Source organism: Prionailurus bengalensis, chromosome B3, assembly GCF_016509475.1.
Source record: "Prionailurus bengalensis isolate Pbe53 chromosome B3, Fcat_Pben_1.1_paternal_pri, whole genome shotgun sequence".
NCBI classification, from domain to species: Eukaryota; Metazoa; Chordata; class Mammalia; order Carnivora; family Felidae; genus Prionailurus; species Prionailurus bengalensis.
The window spans coordinates 135,181,732-135,202,332 of NC_057355.1; the positions used below are offsets into that span (position 1 = coordinate 135,181,732).

Sequence of the window (20,601 nt, forward strand, 5' to 3'; positions counted from 1 at the left end):
GGTGCCATCCCTCTTGGAGATTCTGGGAATGCCATCAAGTGAGGCAAACAAGGACTCACCTGAGGAGCAAACGAGATAAAATTCATAAAATGCAAAAGAGCAGAGACAGAAATAGACAAAATACCAATGCTGGGGTTGTTATTTTTTCCCTTCACTCAGTAGCCTGTCGTGGACCCAGAAAATTTTTCAGAGAGAAATCCTCAGGGTGTGGACCTAAGGCATCTGGCCATTCACAACAGTCTGATTCTTTGGGCTGCGTCCAGGTCTCTGGCACTCGAGGTGGGGTAGCTCTGGTCCCTGTCCACCATCTCACAGTGAATGCTAGCCTCTGGTGGAATGCTTCCACGCATTCCAGACCTTTCTAGAAACAGACACAAAAAGAGCCATGCAACCTTTCTGCAGGCTTGCATGGCCTGGCCCTCTGCCCTTGAGGCCCTTGGACAAGTGCTTTGGGTAAGCGGTTATCTTAAGGCAGCCACAACCCTCTCCTGGAGGCAGATTCAGCTGACCTCTGGCCTACAGAAGTCTCCAGAAATACCTGGACACAGGACCAAACGGTGTTCCTCTAGCACCACCTCAGATGGGTAGGCTGCAGAGTTATAATTTTTTTTTTTTTTTTTTGGAGAGAGATAGAGACAGAGAGACAGAGCAGAGAAGGGACAGAGAGAGAGGGAGACACAGAATCTGAAGCAGGCTTCAGGCTCCAAGCCGTGAGCACAGAGCCTGACTCGGGGCTCAGACTCGGGGCTCGAATTTGTGGACCGCGAGATGATGGCCTGAGCTGAAGTCAGTCGCTTAACTGAGCCACCCAGGTGCCCCTGGTTAGATTTTTTTGCATCCTGTTCCTGTGAGGGTGGTGCAGCCTGGTAATTATTTTTAGCCAGTTCACTATCTTCAACACCATTCCTTTCACAGAAGAATTAAATCATTTCTGATATTGATTTATTCTAACGTATTTGCGCTAGCATTTAGTGTGCTAATTAACAAACCCTCTGGTGCTGCTTATCAGATCGCCTTTAGGCCGTGGTCTCTTTCCAGTGCTAACCAACCACCCCTGTGGTATGTGTTCCTCATTAGGCTACTCCACAAGCAACCAGGCACCCTTCTGGTGTAGATTAACTGACACATATATATTTCATACTCTTTTTTTTTATGTTTATTTATTTTTGAGAGAGAGACAGAGCATGAGTGGGGGAGGGGCAGAGAGAGAGGGAGACACAGAATCTGAAGCAGGCTCCAGGCTCTGAGCTCTCAGCACAGAGCCTGATGTGGGGCTCAAACTCACGAACTGTGAGATCATGACCGGAGCCGCCGAAGTTGGACACCCAACCGACTGAGCCACCCAGGCTCAGTCTTTAATTTACATTAAATTACAGAATTGACCTTTACAATCTGTATCAGCTCCCCAGCACATGGATGGGGTTCAGGGCCTTCCCTGAAGCCCCTCTGTAAGCAGGAGTCACTCAAAAGTTGAGGAACCACAGCTGCGTCTCCCTCGGGCTTGGTAACATCAGCATAGTGGGTATTCCATCTGTGACTACAGAGCGTGACTCAGTAGGGCACTGGCCACATTCTGGTGAGTTCCAAACTTCAACTCACTTTTTTAAAAAACTTTGTATGTTTTATTTATTTTTGAGAGAGAGAGAGAGAGCACTAGTGAGGGAGGGGCAGGGAGAGAGGGAGACATAGAATCTGAAGCAGGGGCTCCAGGCTCTGAGCCCTCAGCCCAGGGACCAACACAGGGCTCGAACCCATGAACTGTGGGATCATGACCTGAGCCGAAGTTGGGCATTTAACCGGCTGAGCCACCCAGGCGCCCCTCAACTCAATTTTAACTAAAGAAGTTCCTAGAAGATCTGAAGGAGAAGTACATCTCCTAGTTGTCTGAAAATGTACCCAGAAGCAACCCTTTTCCCTAACCTGAGGCAACAAAACACATGTGGGGGGAGGGGAACCGTCCTGCCCCACATCGAGCCCCCATTTTGCCCAATCCTATACACCCACTGACTTGGTTCCCCTTGCCTTCAGGGGTCGGTGATGGAGCAATCAGCTTGGGAAGGGCAAAGTCAAGGAGGCTGTGAAAAGACACATACGAAATGGGGATGTGATTGCCTGTGATGTGGAGGCTGACTTTGCTGTCATCACTGGTGAGTATTCACATGGCGGGCCAGTCAGGCCCAGGTCCGCGCTGGGGCCCAAAGAATCTGTGTTTCTAACAAGTTCCCAGGAGCTCCTGGTGCCACTGGTCTTTTTTTTTTTTTTTTTATGTTTATTTATTTTTGAGAAAGACAGATGTGAGTGGGGGAGGGGCAGAGAGAGAGGGAGACACAGAATCTGAAGCAGGCTCCAGGCTCTGAACTGTCCGTGTTGCAGAATTTTTTTTTTACCTCAATACCCGGGGTTTGTTGTCTCACTGCTTTGAAGAATGAAGATGTGGACACAAACTGAGCAGCAGGCAACAGTTTATTAGACTATAAGATTACTCTTACTTACAAAGTAAGTAAGACCCTATAGACAAGGGTCTTTATTTTATAGGGTTTTGGTCAGCCCCTTCCCTTCCCTCTTGTTTCTTCTCAGGTCCTACCCTTATTGACTGGATAACTCTAGATGCTGGGTGGTCCATTCCTGATTGGCTTGTTTCCATCGTATGAGGGGTGGTCTATGGCCATACCGTTCCTTGTGGGTCATAGGTTTTATGGTCACCGAAGTTGGACACTCAACCGACTGAGCCACCCACACCCCCCTTGGGGCCACTCTTTGAGATGAGTTCTGCTGCTTAGAGGCAGGGTGATGGACCCCATAAGCTTTCCAAGTCTATGATAGAATCTTTTTCTGTTCTAGGTGTTTCTAACTAGGGAGGCTGTGCCTTGGCCTGTGTGCTGTACATCCTCAACTCATGTGAGGTCCACAGACATTACCTAAGGGAGGCAGTTGGACCCTCCAGAGCACCTGGGGAGCAGGACTGGGCTCAGGCCCTTCCATCCGTTGCTAAGGTAACACACCCCAGCTGGCCACTCTCTGCAGGAGAGGCAGGGCTTTCAGGCTTTCAGCCCAGGGCCAGGACCACTGCTGCCTGTTAACAGCCAGAGGCAGAGCCTGCCTATGTAGGGGAGCAAAATTTGCCACCACAAAATGTGGCTGTTTGGCATGTGGATTATTTTAGGATGATTATTGTTTGAAAACAGAAGGACTCAATGACTCTGCCGTTCTCTCCTGGGGCCTCAGTTCCCACGGCCCTACCCACTCACCCCAATCGCAGACTCAAACCCACCTCTTCATCCCCTGCTCCTCCTTGAGCCTGAAGCACCTTCTGGGAGAATTTTCCAGAATAATTTGGATCATGGGAAATTGGAGCCAAAGCCCTGACTTGATGTCTAAATCCCAGGCCTGAAGGGACTTGCCCGTGAGCAGCAGCTTCACCTGGGGGCAGGCGGGAGGCTGAAAGGGCCGCAAAGCCTGAGAAACCGTGGAGGGAGCTGGGGTGTTTGGCTTGGAGGGGAGAAGACTGGGGGGCGGGGCATGAATGGCTCACACCTGAATGGCTTCCTGGAGGAGGGAGACAGACAACGCCCTCGGCCCCCTGAGAGACAGAAGCAGGCCAAAAGGCAGAGGTCACGAAAGCAGATTCTGGTTCACTGTAAGGAAGACCTTGCCCTCTGCAGAGCTGCCCAGCCCTGCAAGGAGGCAGCCTCTGACGTGGGCCCATGGAGGAGGGGTTCCTGTGCGAGGTCAGGCTGGGCCGCTGACCCCACGGCCACTCCTAACCAGTCCAGAAGCAGTCTCGTGCACCTGAAGGCCTCACTTTCCTAGCCTGGCCTCCCAAAGGTATGGATCGCTAAATGCAAGACCAGGAACCAGGTCTTTTGTGTCTGCTTTCCCAGCAACCAGCAGAGGGAACATAGTGGTAAATTCTTATAGAACGAACGAATGAACGAACGGGCAGGCCGATGCAGTGCTTTGTTAGGGCAGCAGGTCCCCAAATCTAGAGGCATCTGAATCACCTCAGGGCATCGTAAACCACAGGGTGCAAAGCCCACCCCAGGGTACCTGACTCCAGAGACCTGAGTTGAGCCGAAGTGGCATTTCTGACATGTTCTGGGTGACCACACTCTGAGACCCTGGGTTACAGGGTTGGTCTGGGGAGAAGTGAAGGCAATTCCAAGGCGGGAAGGTTCCTGAGCCTCGAGCCTGGACATAGCAGCTCAGGTGGGGCGAGTGGTTGTGATGAGTCCCCAGGCAGCCAGGGGCTGAGGCCCAGAGCCCCTCACTTTGGAGAAGCATGTGCATCCAGAGCCCTGTCTCTCCGTCTGTGTCTCTCTTTCTCCCTCCTGCCACCCCGTTTCTCTCCAACACCTCCTTGGGTTGATGTCCCCACTTTACACATGAGGGAGCTGGGATTCCAACAAGGGAGGTGGCTTGCCCAGCTCACCCAGCTAAGAGATGACCTTGGACCTGAGCCTGGGTCTTTCTGACTCCATTCTGTTTCTGTGGCTCAGAAGTTTCCTGGTTCCTGTTAATGCCAGGGTGCCATGTGGGGTTGGGGGCACTAGAGCAGCTTGAAGTGACATTTTCAGGGGAAACAGTCTGCCCCATAGGGGCCCACAGGGCCTTCTGTGTTTTCTTTGCACTTCCTGGATCTGAACTGGAAAAAAACACTCAGGGGGGCTGCCTGACACATGATTCCTGATTCACACAGACACAAAAGAATGAACCCAGCCAAACAAATTCACACAGACTAAATGCTTACCCTCTGGGGATGGAAAATTCTCCTTTTGAGTTTCCACCCAGTCCTTCATAAATACATTAATAATGTATCTCTCTTGTAAGGAAAATAAAAGGAAACGTTTTCAAAGCAAAAGTACAAACTCGTGTGTGTTGAGCCCCTCCTCTGGGCCAGGCCAGGTCTGTTCTGAGAGGCAATGGGGTCAGACCCAGGCCCTGGATAGGGAACTCGGGATCTCCCTGGGGTCAGGTGTGGGGACTCATGGAACGATAGAAGTGTGCAGGGCAAGCTGCTGTGGGGACAGAGAGCAGGCACTCAGCTCCCTCAGGGGGCTCAAGAAAGGCTGCCTGGAGGAGGTGGTGCTGAGCTAGGTCTTAAAGGATGAGTGGGATATAAGTAGGCAGGTAAGAAAGGGTGGGAAGGCTCTTCCAGGCAGAGGACCCACATAAGCCAAGGTGCAGGCACACGAAGCAGTGCAGTGTGCAGGGGGAGTAACTGGGATCGTCATGCTAGAGTTCTGTAGGTGGCTCCATGGATGTCCCTGACTCATCGAGAGGTGTGGGCAGAGCTGTGGCCTGAGCAGGTGGTGCAGCTTGATTAGCAGGATGAGGAATGTCCCCCCCCCCCCCCGCCATTTCTGCTCTGTGAGTTGCTTGTAAGCAGGGCCTCCCATATTCAGGGACAGTTCTTAGGGGTCCCCTTGTAACTGTAGCAGGTGTGGGCACCAGGCTGAGGAGCCCAGGGAAGGTAGCCACCACCATCTAAGGCACACCCTGCCTGCTCCAGCCCTTGGCTGTGCCTGGGAGTTTTATCTGAGGGCACTAAATGGCTGGAGAGCATTCCCTACACCTTGTCAAGAGCTGAGAGCTGATTGATGACACCTTACAAGGACTAAGGATGGATGGAGGATGGATGGATGGATGGATGGATGGATGGATGGATACCTGGATGGATGGATGCCTGGATGGATGGATGGATGGATGGATGGATGCCTGGATGGATGGATGGATGGATGGATGGATGGATGCCTGGATGGATGGATGGATGGATGGATGCCTGGATGGATGGATGGATGGATGGATGGATGCCTGGATGGATGGATGGATGGATGGATGCCTGGATGGATGGATGGATGGATGGATGGATGCCTGGATGGATGGATGGATGGATGGATGCCTGGATGGATGCCTGGATGGATGGATGGATGGATGCCTGGATGGATGCCTGGATGGATGGATGGATGCCTGGATGGATGGATGGATGCCTGGATGGATGGATGGATGCCTGGATGGATGGATGGATGGATGGATGGATGGATGCCTGGATGGATGGATGGATGGATGCCTGGATGCCTGGATGGATGGATGGATGGATGCCTGGATGCCTGGATGGATGGATGGATAGATGGATGCCTGGATGGATGGATGGATGGGTGGATGCCTGGATGGATGGATGGATGGATGGATGCCTGGATGGATGGATGCCTGGATGCCTGGATGGATGGATGGATGGATGCCTGGATGGATGGATGGATGGATGCCTGGATGGATGGATGGATGGATGGATGCCTGGATGGATGGATGGATGGATAGATGGATGCCTGGATGGATGGATGGATGGATGGATGCCTGGATGGATGGATGGATAGATGGATGCCTGGATGGATGCCTGGATGGATGGATGGATGGATGGATGCCTGGATGGATGGATGGATGCCTGGATGGATGGATGGATGCCTGGATGGATAGATGGATGCCTGGATGGATGGATGGATAGATGGATGCCTGGATGGATGGATGGATGGGTGGATGGATGGATGGATTTCTGGCTGGATGGTTGGATTTATGGCTGGATGGCTGGATTGCTGGCTGTCTGGCCAGATGGATGGATAGATGGATGATACAGACAAGCAGGAACATGGCTTCATCCTGGGCTCCTTTTCTCTTCCAGTACCTTCATCCCACTCTACTTTTCTTTCTAACTTTTAAAAATTGAGTTACATAGAAGAAAGAAGTGCATACACCTTGCATGTACAGCAGATGAATTTTTACATACATATACATCCATACAGCCACTGCCAAGATCATGATACAGAACAGTGCTAACTTCCTAGGAGGCCCCTTTCTCCCACCCCACTTTGAACAGCAACATCACCTACCCATGACACCACCCTACCACGCACCCTGTGTGAACCAACAGTGACCACCCACACACTCAGCCACTAAGTCCCAGAAGGCATCCTAGGGCCTCTTTCCCTGTTCACAATGAACTAGGCCCCAAGCCCTGGCCTTCTTGTCTCACTTCAGTCCTCCGTCCCTCCTCTCATGCCACACTGTCTCAGCCTGGATTGGTGTCACAGCATCCAGGTGCTCTGCCTCCAGGTCAAGTCTCCTGTGTTCGGTCACCTCCTCCATGTGGTGGCATCTCCTTGAAGATGGTGTGGTCATTCAGTGATTCCTGGAAATTTTCAGGCAGTCTCCACTGGCCCAGCTGTTCCTTGTGGCTCTTGGTAGAGGCCGAGTGCCAACCAGTTCCAAAGCTGCTGTCTAGTCACATGCACCCTGACACCCCAAGCCTCTCCCTGGGACCCAGAAGGATGGGAATGGTGCCAGTGGGCAGTGCGCTAAGAGGAAATGCCCATCCCCCCTCCGGGGACCCAGGAGCACTCCCCCAGAAAGAGAGGATATGATCCAATGGAGAGAGAAATGGAAGAATAAAGCCCAAACAAAGGGCAGGAAATGCCATTCTAGGCTGGGTAGTCCCTGGGAAGGGGCTGGTGGACAAAGAGATGCCTGGAAATGCCCGTGGGTGTCCCTCCCAACTTGGCACTCAGGGCAGGTGGAAATGCAGGCTCTCCCACCAGCTGGGAGTAGAGACAGTTCCCAGGTGACTTTTGCCAGCACTCTCTCCATTGTTTTGACTGGTTTTCAGTGAGTGCTCCTCACAGCCCCTGGCTTGGCTCCTTCCTGCTCTTTTGTCATCTGACATCCTAGCTGTCTGTCTTCTAGAAAGTCTTTCTTGAGCCACTCTGATAACCAGGGTTGGATGCCCCCTGCTTGGTGCTGTGATCCCCATAGACTGTGCCTGCCTGGTCACTTATCTAGACTATGAACCCCCCAGGGGGGCAGGGACTATGTCACATTCACCACTGTATCCCTGGTTCGGCTCTGGCACACAGCTGGTGCTCAAGGAAACTTTGATGGGTGCTGAAATGAATGAGCAAATGCCTGAGGAGGAAGATGAGAGCCCTTCTCAGTCCTGTCCTAACCTTCCTGTTGTGGATTCCTATGTCTCCTCCACCACTCCCCCCCCCACCTTCTGCTTTCGGAGGAGGAGGAGGGGGAGAACATACTTGACTTCTGCCCCTCAGGCACCTTCCTCTCTCCTTTTGCCCACACCTAAGACCCCCTTCCTCAGGGAGAACTTTTCAACCAGAGAGTAACTCATGCTAGCTTTGATAAGTAGTTCTTTGGGACCTTTACTTTCGGAAGGTGAAATGAGGGGGATCAAATCACTTTTTAAAAAATGAGCAAATATGTCAAAGGAAAAAAAGCTCTGGGCTAAAGGCCAGGGGACCCAGCCCTGCCAATAATAATTCACTTCATCTCATGAGCACCTACTGTGTGCCAGGGACCACACTAGGTGCTTTACTTCCATCGTCTTATTTAATGGAGGCATTACTACTATTATCATCAAAATCCCCATTATACAGATAAGGACACTGAGGCAAGGAGAAGTTAAAACACCTACCAGGAAAGACCCAAGTCAGATCTGTCTGATCCTAAACCCTGCCTGCTGGGCCCAGGGTCTGTTATGCCCAGAATTCGTGATCCCCAAAGACCGCCAGGGAGCCGAGTCCGATGTAAAAGCAAAAGAGCCTTTATTCGAGCTAGCTCGAGCTCAATCCCCTACCTGCACTGACGAAGCGGTGAGATACCTGGGAGAGAGAGCCGAGTTTCAAAAGGACATAGGTTTTATTGGGGCCTAGGGGCAGTTGGTGTTAATGGCTGTGGCCTCAGCCGATTGGCTGGGGAAGGGTCAGAGTCCTGTTAGGCAGGTGAGTGGGAGGTTACTCAAGGGGAGGAGGCGTGGTCAAGGTGAAGGACACAGAACCAGGTGGAGTGGCTGGCGTAGGCCCGCGCTTTCAGGTCAGGCTGCATTTTCTCCATGGCTCTGCTCCCTCCGGATGCCCCCACATCCACACTGGGTCGTATGGAGAAGACAAGAAGGTGGCTGTAGCAGGGGTTGGTACACGCCCCACAGGAGGCTAACGGCGTCTCAGGAGGGATGGGAGCCTCCCCGGCACAAAAGCCGCGGACGGATGATCCAGAGCTGAGCAGGGGCTAGGTTGCAAGGAATAGCCCGTGCTGTCCCCGCAGAAGTGAATCTTCAGTGTTTTTAACAAACACTAACTCCAAGGTAGTTACCAGAAGAAACATCCCAAACTGTTCCAAATTGCTGCTTCTCGGGAGAAGGTTTGGGGCAGATGACAGGTGATACAGGACACTTACTTTTCATTATGAGTCTGCCGGTGGCATTACTGTGGTTAAGCAAAAATTCATTGTTAAAAAGGAGTCCACGCCAAGTGAAACACTCTTCCTCCACTTGTAAATGTATGTGTTTCTTTCTTTTCCCTCCCCCTCCCCCATTCTATCCCCATCCCCTTGTTTTTCCAGGAAGAAAAAGCGTTGGGCATCCTGGTGCGGCACCCAAGTCCAGAGTGGAGTCTCGGGCGAGGTGGGCCCGGAGGTAGGTGGGCTGCCCTTCCACGGCACCCACGCCCAGATGATCCAGGAGCTGGTGGATGTCACTGCGATGGGTGTGTGACTGTGCATGGAGAGTGCGTACCAGATGGCCGCGCCCGGAACTGGGAGGGGGTTCCCTGAGGGCCCCGAGCTCCTTTCCACACGGTCCTGGGTGAGCAGCGCCTGTGACGGGACAGCGCAGACGTTGGGGACTGAGGAGGATGTTTCCTCAGGGCGTCCAGTCCTTTGCTTTTCTTCCTAAGCGCTAAGAGGGATTGATTTCAACCCTCCTCCTCAGGCTTCTTCAGAGCACCCACGTGGTCTGCTCTGAGAGTTTTCCGAGGCACCACTTATGGGGACAAGAGTAGGCATGACTAGAGCCATGAATAATCCCAAGGCTAATTAAGAAATAGTAAAAAAAACACACACACACACAAAACGGAGGGGCACCTGGGTGACTTAGTTAAATGTCTGAGCCTTGATTTTGGCTCAGGTCATGATCTCACGGTTTGTGAGATCGAGCCCTGTGTCAGCCTCCGTGTTGACAGTGTGGAGCCTGCTTGGGATCCTCTCTCCCCCTCTCTCTCTGCCCTTACCGCCCCCCCCCGCCACTCTCTCTCTCAAAATAAACAAAACTTAAAAAAAAAAGAAATCGTTCAATGTACAAATATGTAGCATATATTTACAAACCTCTGGGACTTTACTAAGGGTTTACTCACTACCACCACCAACAAAATATTTATACCTCTGAAATGCTTTCTTCTTCAAACATTTTGTTTCCTTGGGTCTTCAAACCTTACGCGTATCGCCATCACCCCTCCTTTCTGTTCCTCACCTCTCTTCACCCCCACACCTCCCGACACCCCCTACCACAGAGCCTGACTCTTGGCCCGCCTCCTCCCCATATGCTCAGCCCCAGCCTAGAGCCAGAGGCTTTGGCCTCCCTGAATAGGAGGGCGGCCACACTCCTGGAGCCAGGGGGTCGGGGGGTCAGGAGTGTCTAGGGCTCAGGTGGCTCACAGGCTCCTCCTGGACAACTGTAGTCAGCTTGTCCTTATCTCACTCACACTCGTCCAGTGCACATTTCCCAACAAAATTAGGAGCAGGATCACCGACCACATCCCATTACACTCCCCTGTTGAGCTAATACAGTATCTCGTGCTAGTTCACTGCCGAGCGATGGCTCACTCATCCAGATGGGGTAGTCTGGCTTCCCAGCTACAGCTCCAAATGTTTATTGGGCCTGCTTTGTTTTATTTCCTTAAACATGTCCACTTCAACTCTTTAAGGGGCATTAGTTGTGAAGCGTGAAACACATGCTACAAAAATTACCCCTAGGTTGTCTACTCAATAGACGTTAAAGCCTAAACGTGTAGTACGTAATCTGAGATTAACTTCCAGTGCTATTTACACGGCAAAGCCCCTGGCCAGCTAGGGGTGGGACAGTCCAGACCTTCCTTTGTCATTCTGGCGGGGAGTCCCCACCTACAGGTCTGTGCTTCCGCTGGTGTGGCCTCCAGGGCTGACGTGCTCATTGTGATGAGCTCACGGTCCCTCCCATCTGCAACTTCTCACAGCTCACTGAGCCTGTCTCAGCTGTCAGCTTTACTGGCCAGGTGTTCCACACTTACAGTTTTCAGCCCTGACTTGAGACGGCAGAGTTCCACGTAATGGGGGCCTCTGAGAGCCCGCCCTGGCATTTGTGAAGTCTCGATGACTAGGAGAGAGGAAGCGAGGAAGCATCACTTTGGTAAAGCTGCCATCACTCTTCTGATTCATATTTTGGGGAAAGACACTAATGGGCCTTTGGTTTTGCAATAGTAATAACAGAGTTCTGTTCTGGCATGGAGAAGTTTAAGGCATGACCGTGTAATAGGTTATGTGCGCTGTGGCCAGAAGTTTATGGGATGATGATGACATTGTTTAGGACAGAGGCCGAGACCTGGGTGGAGCCCAGAGAAGGCCGCAAGTGGGGGGTCCTAGTTCTGGAGTGAGACATCCGCAGTACCCCCGCCCCCCCCCCCCACACACACTGCAGGGAGAAAGGGGCTAAGGTGCAAGCAAGAGCCAGGAATAGGGGCCAGCAGGGACCAGCCCAGGGACCACTGGAGCTCTGAGTTCCAGGATCCAGTTTTCAGCCATTTCCGTTCCACAGGATGATTCCTGGTCAAGCCTTTCATAAAGTTTGGCTCAAGTTTATCCTAGTGTTGGCTGTGTTTTGATAAAGGGCCTGTGTCCACATCTAGGGTGGGTGAGCATGGCTATGGCCTGGAGAAGCCAGTTGCAGTGGGGAATGGTGGGGCAGCCTGGGGTAAAGATGGGCTGGAACGTCCCCCGGGATGGATTCATGGGGCAGGTGAGCATCTTGGGGCACTTCCAGGAATGTTAGAGGGGGATCCTGGCAAGCAGTGTCTGGGATGCTCTCTGGATATTCAAGGGCAGGCTGGAGACCTTGGGCACATCGAGATGCACATGCCCCATAGACCCTACAGGAGGTGGGACTCAAAGGCAAGCAAGCCAACCAATGGAGTCAGGGTTCCTTAGACCCCTGCTGTCCCCTGGTCAAGTGCTGTCCTATTGCTCATCTGGGCAAGACATTCCTCTGAATTCATTTCATGCCCCTAATTGCATGGGCCCTGCTGATGGCCAGCCCCACCATCGTCCAGTCCACTGCATTCTTCTCCTTCCTGCCCATTCCATATGGGTTTCACTGATCCTCAATGATAATTCCCAGATTCAAGAGACCACCGCTCTAGGCAGGACGGAGAAGATGTGGCGTAAGAGCAGTTCACATGGACTCAATGTATGTCAATGATGTGCTGTGTCTGCCAGAAAAGCCAATGCATCGACAGAAGCACAGTGAGGTAGTGGTGCCTGGGTGGCTCAGTCGGTTGAGTGGTTGACTTTGGCTCAGGTCATGATGTCACAGTTCATGAGTTTGAGCCCCACTTTGAGCTCTCTGCTTTCAGCACAGATCCCACTTCAGATCCTCTGCTCCCCTCTCTCTCTGTAACTACCCCCTCACCCTCTCTCCCTCTCTCTCAAAAATAAACATTAGGAGAAGAAGGAGAAGAAGAAGGAGAAGAAGAGAAGGAGAAGGAGAAAGGGGAAGGAGGAGGAGGAGGAGAAGCACAGTGTGAGGTAAATGGTTCCTTTTTCCTCAGTGCAGATCAGACAGGCTTGGTCTCACTTCAGACCCAAGCATCACATTTGAAGAAATGAGTTTTGTTCAGGTAAGGTTTAGGAAGGTGAGAGCTTAAAACCTGTTAAATGGAGGTAGGTGACTTAACTTGCCATCTGTCAGAGACTGACTGGATGCTCACCACTTCTGTTTCCCTTTCCTGAATACATAGGAAAATTACATTTCCCATTCTCCCTTGCAGTTGGGTTGGAGCATGTGATTGGAATCTGGCCAATGGAGTGTGAGTAGTAGATATCAATCACTTCCAGACTTGGCCATAAATGCCCCGTGAGATTCTTTTGGTGCTGCTTCCCCTACCTGTGTGAATGGAACAGTACCCCAAGATGCGGGAACCTCTTGATGGAAGGATTCTGAATCACTGCCATCACTTGGATGAAGATTTTCCAGAACTGGCAGCCTCTCGTTGGACTTTGGATGAACAGAAGATAAACTTTTCTTGTTTTAAGGCACTGTGATTTGGGGGGGGGGGGGCGGTATATTCATTACTGCAGTATAATCCAGCCTTGCCTAATACAAGCTTGCAAGGGTTAATACTGAGAAGTAGGATAAGAGAATTCTCTTCAGATGCCAGTACTGGAAGGACCATGTACTCCAGGGGCACAGCTCATGTGCTTTAAGGCCAGTGGGGAAAGTCGTTCCACTTTGGCTCATTAAGAGTTAAGATTTTCTGACCAACCCTGGGACGACTTACCTCGGGTAGTAGCAAATTGGTGTCATTGGTGGTATTTGTTCAGAAAACTGGACCATCATTTGGGGGAGAGGGGATATACCTGGGATAATTCATGGAGAGCAAATGGGATATCATGACCTGTATGGTGCATTCCAGCAACGATATCTAACATATAATCTAGCAGCGTCCTTCTGAGAGTTGTTGAATTAAAGCAAATGGAATAAAAATCCCACCATTTCTCCAGATCACTGGGTACTATTGTGACCTCCAGGTGATTGCCATCAAAGGCCATTGTCTTGCTAGATGAATTCCAGGAATGGAGGCTGTAGGATCGCCAAATTCAAGCAGCAGATTTTTCAAAAAAGCAGTGAACCAAGCGGACCACATTCTGGCTGTCTTGGCTCTACCAGTCAGAGGGAATGCAGCAGATGGGGCTGCATTCTGTGCTGAAAATGTCTCCCACTCTTGTCTGGCCAACCCACAGACCAATGTATATAAACAGGAAGATGAGCCCTCATCTTGCTAAGCAACACTGGTGAATAAAAAAGGAATCTAATGGCTCTGTCACCTTCCGTCCAAACCAGATGGGCCTTTTCCTCCATCCATTCTCTCAGGAGAGAAAGGCGTCTTAAGCCCCAATAATGTCCTCACTTAGTCTGTTTGGAAGAAGGATCAATTCTTGAAGAATACTTCAGGACTCCAGGAATCTGATCCAGAGAAGGATTAAGTGACCAAAACCAAATTTACATTTTAATATGATGCAGTTAATCTTGAGCGATAAACACATAGCCTGCCACTGTTGAGAAGATGCTAAAACCTAAAAGGGCTGGTCAACAAATGTGAACCTCCCCAAACAAAACCCAAGAAGTGAGGACATCCCCAAGAGATGACTCCAGCAGGTCTTTCTACTTTGGCACTCTTCCATGGTGAGCGGGGTGGTCTCTCTCATCAAGCCCTTCCTCACTGTGGGGGACAGAGGGAGTGATATTCTCCAAATCACAAGGCTGGACTCTGTCCTCAAAAGGAGGAAAACAAGTTAAGTCCCAGAGTGGATTTGTAACGATGTGCTATAGAGCTGAAGACACTTTATGAATCTCGAGAGACAGAAGACCCAACTTCACTTGAAGGCTCCATTGTTTTTGGCCACTGACTTTTCTCGAAGAAAACCAATCCCTGGATCTTCCTAACTCCATTGGGTATTTCAAGAGCCTTCTAGATACCCCTGGTGTTGGAAGACCCTCCCTCCCCATAAAGACTGCAGCACACTCCAGCTGTGGCTTTTTACTTTGCTTTATTTGCAGACTCAAGTTTGCTACGTAAATCCATTGCACAGTTCGGCACACACATACTTGGCATAAAAGGGAGGACCGTACAAAAATACAACTCTTGATAGTAAAAGGAACCACCCTCAGCTCATCCCCGTCCATCCTCCTAGTGGGAACACCCATGTTTAAGGTCAAAATAGGGGGAAATTTGGCATGAGGAGGCATGGAGGTCTCAACCAGTTCCATTGCCCCAGTAAGATTCTGGGCTGGGGCCGGGTGGACTTTTCTTGGCAGTGTGGCCTTTCTGCCACTTTCAGATCTGGTCACTGCCTCCTCCAAGAAGGGGAAGAGAAGCTCCCCAGGTTATGGGAGGCCTTCCATAAGGAGCTAGAGTAGAGCTATCCAGTCAAAGCCAAAGCCACTTCCCTGGGACACATCCAACCTGGGGTATCTGCCTCTGGGCACCCCTGATTGGAGAGTAAGCGACTCAGGGTAAATCCACCTCTTGGAAAGGGATGGGAGGAGAGTCAGAGAGATCTAGAGGATGTTCTCCTTGGCTCTCCTTTTAGCAGATTCCATAAATGTTCTATGGATGCCAGCTTGTGTCTCCCTGCCCCTGGTCCCTCCCCAGGCTTGAGTCCACCTAGCCCCTTGGCAGTGAGGAGCTTGAATCCCAGAACTCCAATGGAAGTCAGAGTTGGCCCCAGCCCACTGACCAGGAAATCTGAAGGACTAGCATTTCTGTTAAGGTGGGCAGACCCTTGGAGCAGCAAGAAGTTCTTCTGGTCCTTGGTATGTTCAGCAGGGTGGAGGCTCAACATGGTCGGGCACAAAATTGCAGGAGAGATGAGACTGGTAACTGAGCTTCCCAGGACAGAACAGAAGATGGCGAGCAGTACCCTGGTCTACATATGGCCTTACAGACCCACTATCACTCTCCAGGTGGTGAGGTGAGACGTCTGGCAGACGAGCAGTGCTGGAGAACAAAAGAGGCAGGGCGAGCCCGGGGCCACCTCCTCTTCTTGTCCCAGGGGCTATTTAAACCATTATGGAGCTTAACCCCAGGCCTTTGGGCTGAGAGATGCCAGAGAATGAGTCTCCGTTTTGTTTTGTTGTATCTGAGAACTCGGAGAGAATGTCAGGGTCCTCTCTGAGACTGCTAAGACACTCCACAGGGCATGTGGCAGGGGGCTGAGGTGGGGACTGGGGCGGTGGGGGGAGACAACTCTGCCAGTAGTCATATAACCTTAGCCTCAGTGTCTTGGCACAGAGCTGTCATGGAGACCCTGGCATTTTAACGGTGAACACATGCATGCTTGCACGCACGCGCACGCGCGCGCACACACACACACACACACACAAACACATAGGGTTCCTGGCATCTGCCTCTGGTGCTTCTGGGCAAATGGAATCAGAAAAATAATTAGAACTCTGTGTGTTGGGAACTCGGTTAGACACACTGGCTTTAGGCCTCTGTCCTGGCCCTGCGCTTCAGGACTGGCTGTTTAAAAGGGCCACAGACATGGCCCCAGGGAGCCCCGGGGAGCCCTGGGATTTGTCTTCCATCAGCCCTGGGGCTTGTAGAATCCACTCACCTTTCCTGTGAAAGTGAGACATGCCCTTCACTGTCCCCCCACCACATGCTCCCAGTGCCCGACCGCCTCCCCACCTCCCTTCTCCCCTCCGGCCTCCAGGGAGGTCATCTCCCTTCCGACCCCTTTGTGGGGTGGGGCTCAAGTGTTAATGATGACAATACAGCTTCGTGTGTCATGTCCTCAGGAAACACCCGTGCATTTGGACAGGTGTCATCGGTGACAACGGCCCTGGAAGGTCCTGGTAGGCGTGAACCCAGATCCCCACCCTCATCTCCCAATCCCCCCCCCTCACGCTCTGCACCCTCCCCCCCTCCAGCCTGTCTCTGTGAACTTCCTGGAGGTGACAATTCACTGTCTTCCTCTCCCCAGAAGCCGGCCGTAGACGACTCCCATCAGCTGATGGGGGCTTATCCCCACTGGGCTCAGCAAGCTGGAGCAGGCCCCCCGGGACCAGAGAGGCCCCCGCCCCACCCCCGCCGGGACCAGAGAGGTCTCACGGCGGCCCAGGCCCATCGCTCCCACCTGCGGTTGGCCACGCGGGCGGCAGGCGGCGGGCAAGCTCAGGCCTCACTTGGCCCCTCACGGCGGGACCCCGGCTAGGCCAAGCCGCCCGCGGGGGTCCCGCCCGCTCCAGGCGAGTTCGGGGTCTGGAAGGTCGAGTGGAGCCTGGTCAGCAACTCGGGCTCATCGCTCTTCCCCGAGGCGTCGGGGGTGCCCGACGGGTAGGCCTCCCTGGCCCGGCCGGTCCTGGCGCAGGTGAGGAAGGCCAGGCAGGCCCCGCGCAGGCGGCCCAGGTCCCTGTGGGTGGACTCGCTGACGAAGCAGTACAGCACGGGGTCGGCCACGCAGTTGAAGCTGGTGAGGAGCAGGGCGAAGTGGTAGGGGTTGAAGACGGCCCTGGCGAACTGGCAGCTGGCCTCCCAGAGGCTGCGCACCAGCAGCAGGGTGTGGTAGGGCAGGAAGCAGGCCAGGAAGATGACCACCGTGCTGAACACGAGCCGCTGGATCTGGTCCTTGCGGCTCTTCTGGGTGCCGTGGCTGCGGCGCACGGCCCGCAGGATGCCCTGGTAGGAGGCCAGCAGCAGGCACAGCGGGAAGAGGAAGCCCACCAGGAAGCGGTAGTAGTTGATGCCGCGCTGCCACGGCTCCAGCGGGTAGTGCTCGAAGCAGACGCGGTGCCGCTTGTCGTCCTCCACCACCTCCTGGTGCCTGAGGAAGTAGACGCTGGTCAGCAGCTCCTTGGCCCAGATGAGCGCGCTGACGCCCACGGCCGCCTTCAGGGTGCGGAACTGGTGGAAGCGGAAGGGGTGGGCCACGGCCAGGTAGCGGTCGATGGAGATGCAGCACAGGAAGCCCACGCTGATGTAGATGTTCTCGTAGAGGAGGATGCCGCACAGCTGGCAGGACAGGTCTCCGTGCGACCAGTTGTCGTGCTGCAGCACGTACTGCAGCCAGAAGGGGAGCGAGCAGATGTAGAAGAGGTCGGCCACCGTCAGGTTGCACAGGTACACGCCCAGCTCGTTCCGGGCCTTGATCTGCAGGTAGCCGAAGTAGAGGGACAGGCAGTTGGCCGGGAAGCCCACCACCAGCACCGCCACGTAGACCACCGGGGCCAGGGTCTGGTGGATGGTGTGGTCGATGGGACAGCTCAGCGACGAGTTCTCAGTGACGTTCCCCATCTTCGGGCCTCAAGGGGCCTCGCCCCTCATGGGCTCGGGGAAGGGGCCGGGCTCTCTGACGCCATCTTGCTTGCGGGATGTGGCTCAAGCCGGTTCAAAGGCTGGGCCTCCTCGGTGGCGGGGAAGTCCCTGAAAGCCGAAGGCGGGAGAGGCTTAGGGTAACAGCAGCTCACATGTCCGTAGCACCTACTGTGTGCCAGGTCCCGTTCTAAGTGCCTCACCCGATCGAGAAGACGGACCGGCCTCAACTCAACTAGACTATCCCAGCGGGTTGTACACCAGGATACTAAAATGTGAAATGTGGTTTGGGCCTCCTTGTCCCCCTTCCCTGGCCTCCCGTCCCTTATTTATTTTCCTGGTCCCTCGGGGCAGCAAGCAAGGCTAGGAGCCCTCGTGAGCACAGACCCTCCAAGGGAAGCTCAAGGTAAAGTTCAATTCCGACCCACGCACGACAGTGAGGGCTCCAGCCATTCTCTACGACAGCACTATGCATCTGTCACATCTTTCCTGCTCCAAGACATGTACCAGGGCAGTTAACACTGAGGTCACGGCCCCTCCTGGGGGCCTCTCCAGACAGCAGGGCCCAACCCTGTCACGTCCTCTTATGCTCCGGCAACAAACAAAGGCCGTGCTTCCCTCAGGCCACTGCCTGGATTCCCGGTGCTCCCCAGGAGGTGCTCCCTCACCTCTTCTCTGGAGAACTGAGGGCCCAGCGCAGGGAACAGCACAAGACGGGAACCAACAGAAATGAACACGAGGCCGGGGTCAGCCGCTTACAGGCCGGGCAAGTCATTTACCCCTTGTCTCAGTTTCCTCATCTAGAAGGTGGGGATAGAAGCGCTCACCCTCAGGGGCAGTATCAGGGCCACATCAAACGATGGATGTCAAAATGCACGGCATTGTTTTGCCAGAGGGAAAGAGGCCGAGTCAAAGATGGTATTTGCAAGAAGTTTATCGTGTTGAGAATTTAAGAAAGAAAATGCTATTGCTCTATTTACAGATACATTAGAACAAAATAGAATAAAAATTGTTGTAAGCCTACTTTATAAATTATCTGATATATATATATATACGTGTATATACATATATATATCAGATATATATATATACACAGATATATATATATATATATATATATATATATATATATATATATAATGAAAAGCCTGAGCTCCTCTATTGATTAAACACTCCTGGTTCCAGTGAAAAATCTCACTGTGAGTCTAAATCAGGATGTTTCAACTTTTTGCTTGTTTGTTTAACAGTCATCCTCCCCGGGGGCACCTGGGTGGCTCAGTCAGTTGAGTGTCTGACTCTTGATTTCAGCTCAGGTCATGATCCCAGGGTTGTGGGATCAAGCCCTGCATCGGGCTCCGTGCTGAGCGTGGAGTCTGCTTAGGATTCTCTCTCTCCCTCTCTCTCTCTCTCCCTCTCTTCCACTCTCACTCTCTCATGCTCTCTCTGTCTCAAAGAAAAAGAAAGAAAGAAAGAAAGAAAAGAAAAAGAATTATTCTCCCAAAGACCCTCATTAGACATTTTTCCCCCAACCACCCCCTTTCCATGAAATTTTAATATCCCATATGTATTGCATATCTCTCTGTGTCCTGTAGCCTTTTGGAGGGTAACAAATCATCGTAATAGCTCAGATTTTTTTCACCACCCCCTCCCCCCTGGAGAACATACAGTCTTATATGGTTGCAAATTCTGAATGAGTAACATTCGAATTAAGCTATTTTGAAGTATCAGCAAATCAACCCTGTCCTTTGCATGGTCTCGCAACAATAGTCAATCTGGGACTCAAGGACCCAGAAGGGAAAAGCCTCAGAGTCTGCCCCCAGCCACCTCACCGCCAGCTGACCAGGCCCCCTCCCACCGCCATCTCCCTCCTGCAGCTCTGTTGTGGCTCCTGCCTGGCCTCTTGCCTCTAAATGGGCAAGAGATGGTTCTGGTCCAAAGCTACCCTCCTCACCTGGAGTCCCTGGGACTCCTTGGGGCTCCCCCCACCCCACCCCGACTCTCCCCTTCATGCTCCTGCCCATTACCCACATGGAAGGCACAGCCATCTTTCTAATTATAACCAGGTCTTCTTCTTCCTTGCTTAAAACCCGCTGAGATGGCTTCTTATCACACCTACAGTAAAGCCCAAACTCCTTACGGGACCTACAAGGCCCAGCATGATCTGGCCCCGACTCCCTCAGCCTTGCCCACCACCACCCCCCTCTGGCTACAAAGGCCAGCTCTCTGCGCCTCAGGCCCGAGGAAGGAAGCGTGGGCAGGAGGACCCAGGTCTTCCTACTCCATGTCCCCCCTCCCGGCCAGCCCGTCCCCACCTGAGACTCACTCTCGAACTCTCAGTCTCCAGAAGGCAGGACTCCCGTCGGGCTCACCTCTCCACCCTCTCCAGGACACAAGCCCGGAATCTCAGTGATGGTGGCGGAGGGGAGTGCTTCTCACTGTTTTTAATTGTGGTTAGATATATATAACATAAAATGTACCATGTTAACCATTTTTAAGTGTACATTTTTAAGCGGTGTGAAGTACATTCACACGGTTATGCAACCATCACCACACCACCCGTCTCCAGAACTTTCTCATCTTCCCAAACTGGAAAACTCTGTATCCGTTATACCCTATTCCCATTCCCCTATACCCCATACCCCATTCCCCTCACCCCCCAGCCCCTGGCAAGCTCCATTCTACTCCCTGTCTCTGAATTTGACTA

General features: G+C 52.5%; 2 protein-coding genes across 2 annotated transcripts in view; one reads left to right on the top strand and one right to left on the bottom strand.

Annotated features, from left to right (window-relative positions):
- The window catches only part of DGLUCY (D-glutamate cyclase), a gene marked incomplete at its 5' end in the record, with an annotated part of 38,741 nt that extends 28,836 nt beyond the window's left edge, over positions 1-9,905 (top strand). Inside the window, 5 exon segments of the mRNA XM_043554552.1 lie at positions 2,029-2,040; positions 2,043-2,147; positions 2,842-2,993; positions 9,400-9,432; positions 9,434-9,905. Coding sequence (XP_043410487.1) covers positions 2,029-2,040; positions 2,043-2,147; positions 2,842-2,993; positions 9,400-9,432; positions 9,434-9,550 — 419 coding nt within the window.
- A 4,707-nt stretch (positions 9,906-14,612) lies between these two features.
- On the bottom strand, positions 14,613-18,011 carry GPR68 (G protein-coupled receptor 68). The gene has a single exon (XM_043556847.1). It carries the CDS (start codon positions 17,877-17,879, stop codon positions 16,797-16,799), a length of 1,083 nt encoding a protein of 360 aa, XP_043412782.1. The 5' UTR covers positions 17,880-18,011; the 3' UTR covers positions 14,613-16,796.
- Between the last annotated feature and the right edge of the window lie 2,590 nt (positions 18,012-20,601).

Excerpts from the sequence above, each read along its gene's own strand:
- GPR68 (XM_043556847.1), bottom strand. The coding sequence starts at position 17,879 with ATGGGGAACGTCACTGAGAACTCGTCGCTGAGCTGTCCCATCGACCAC.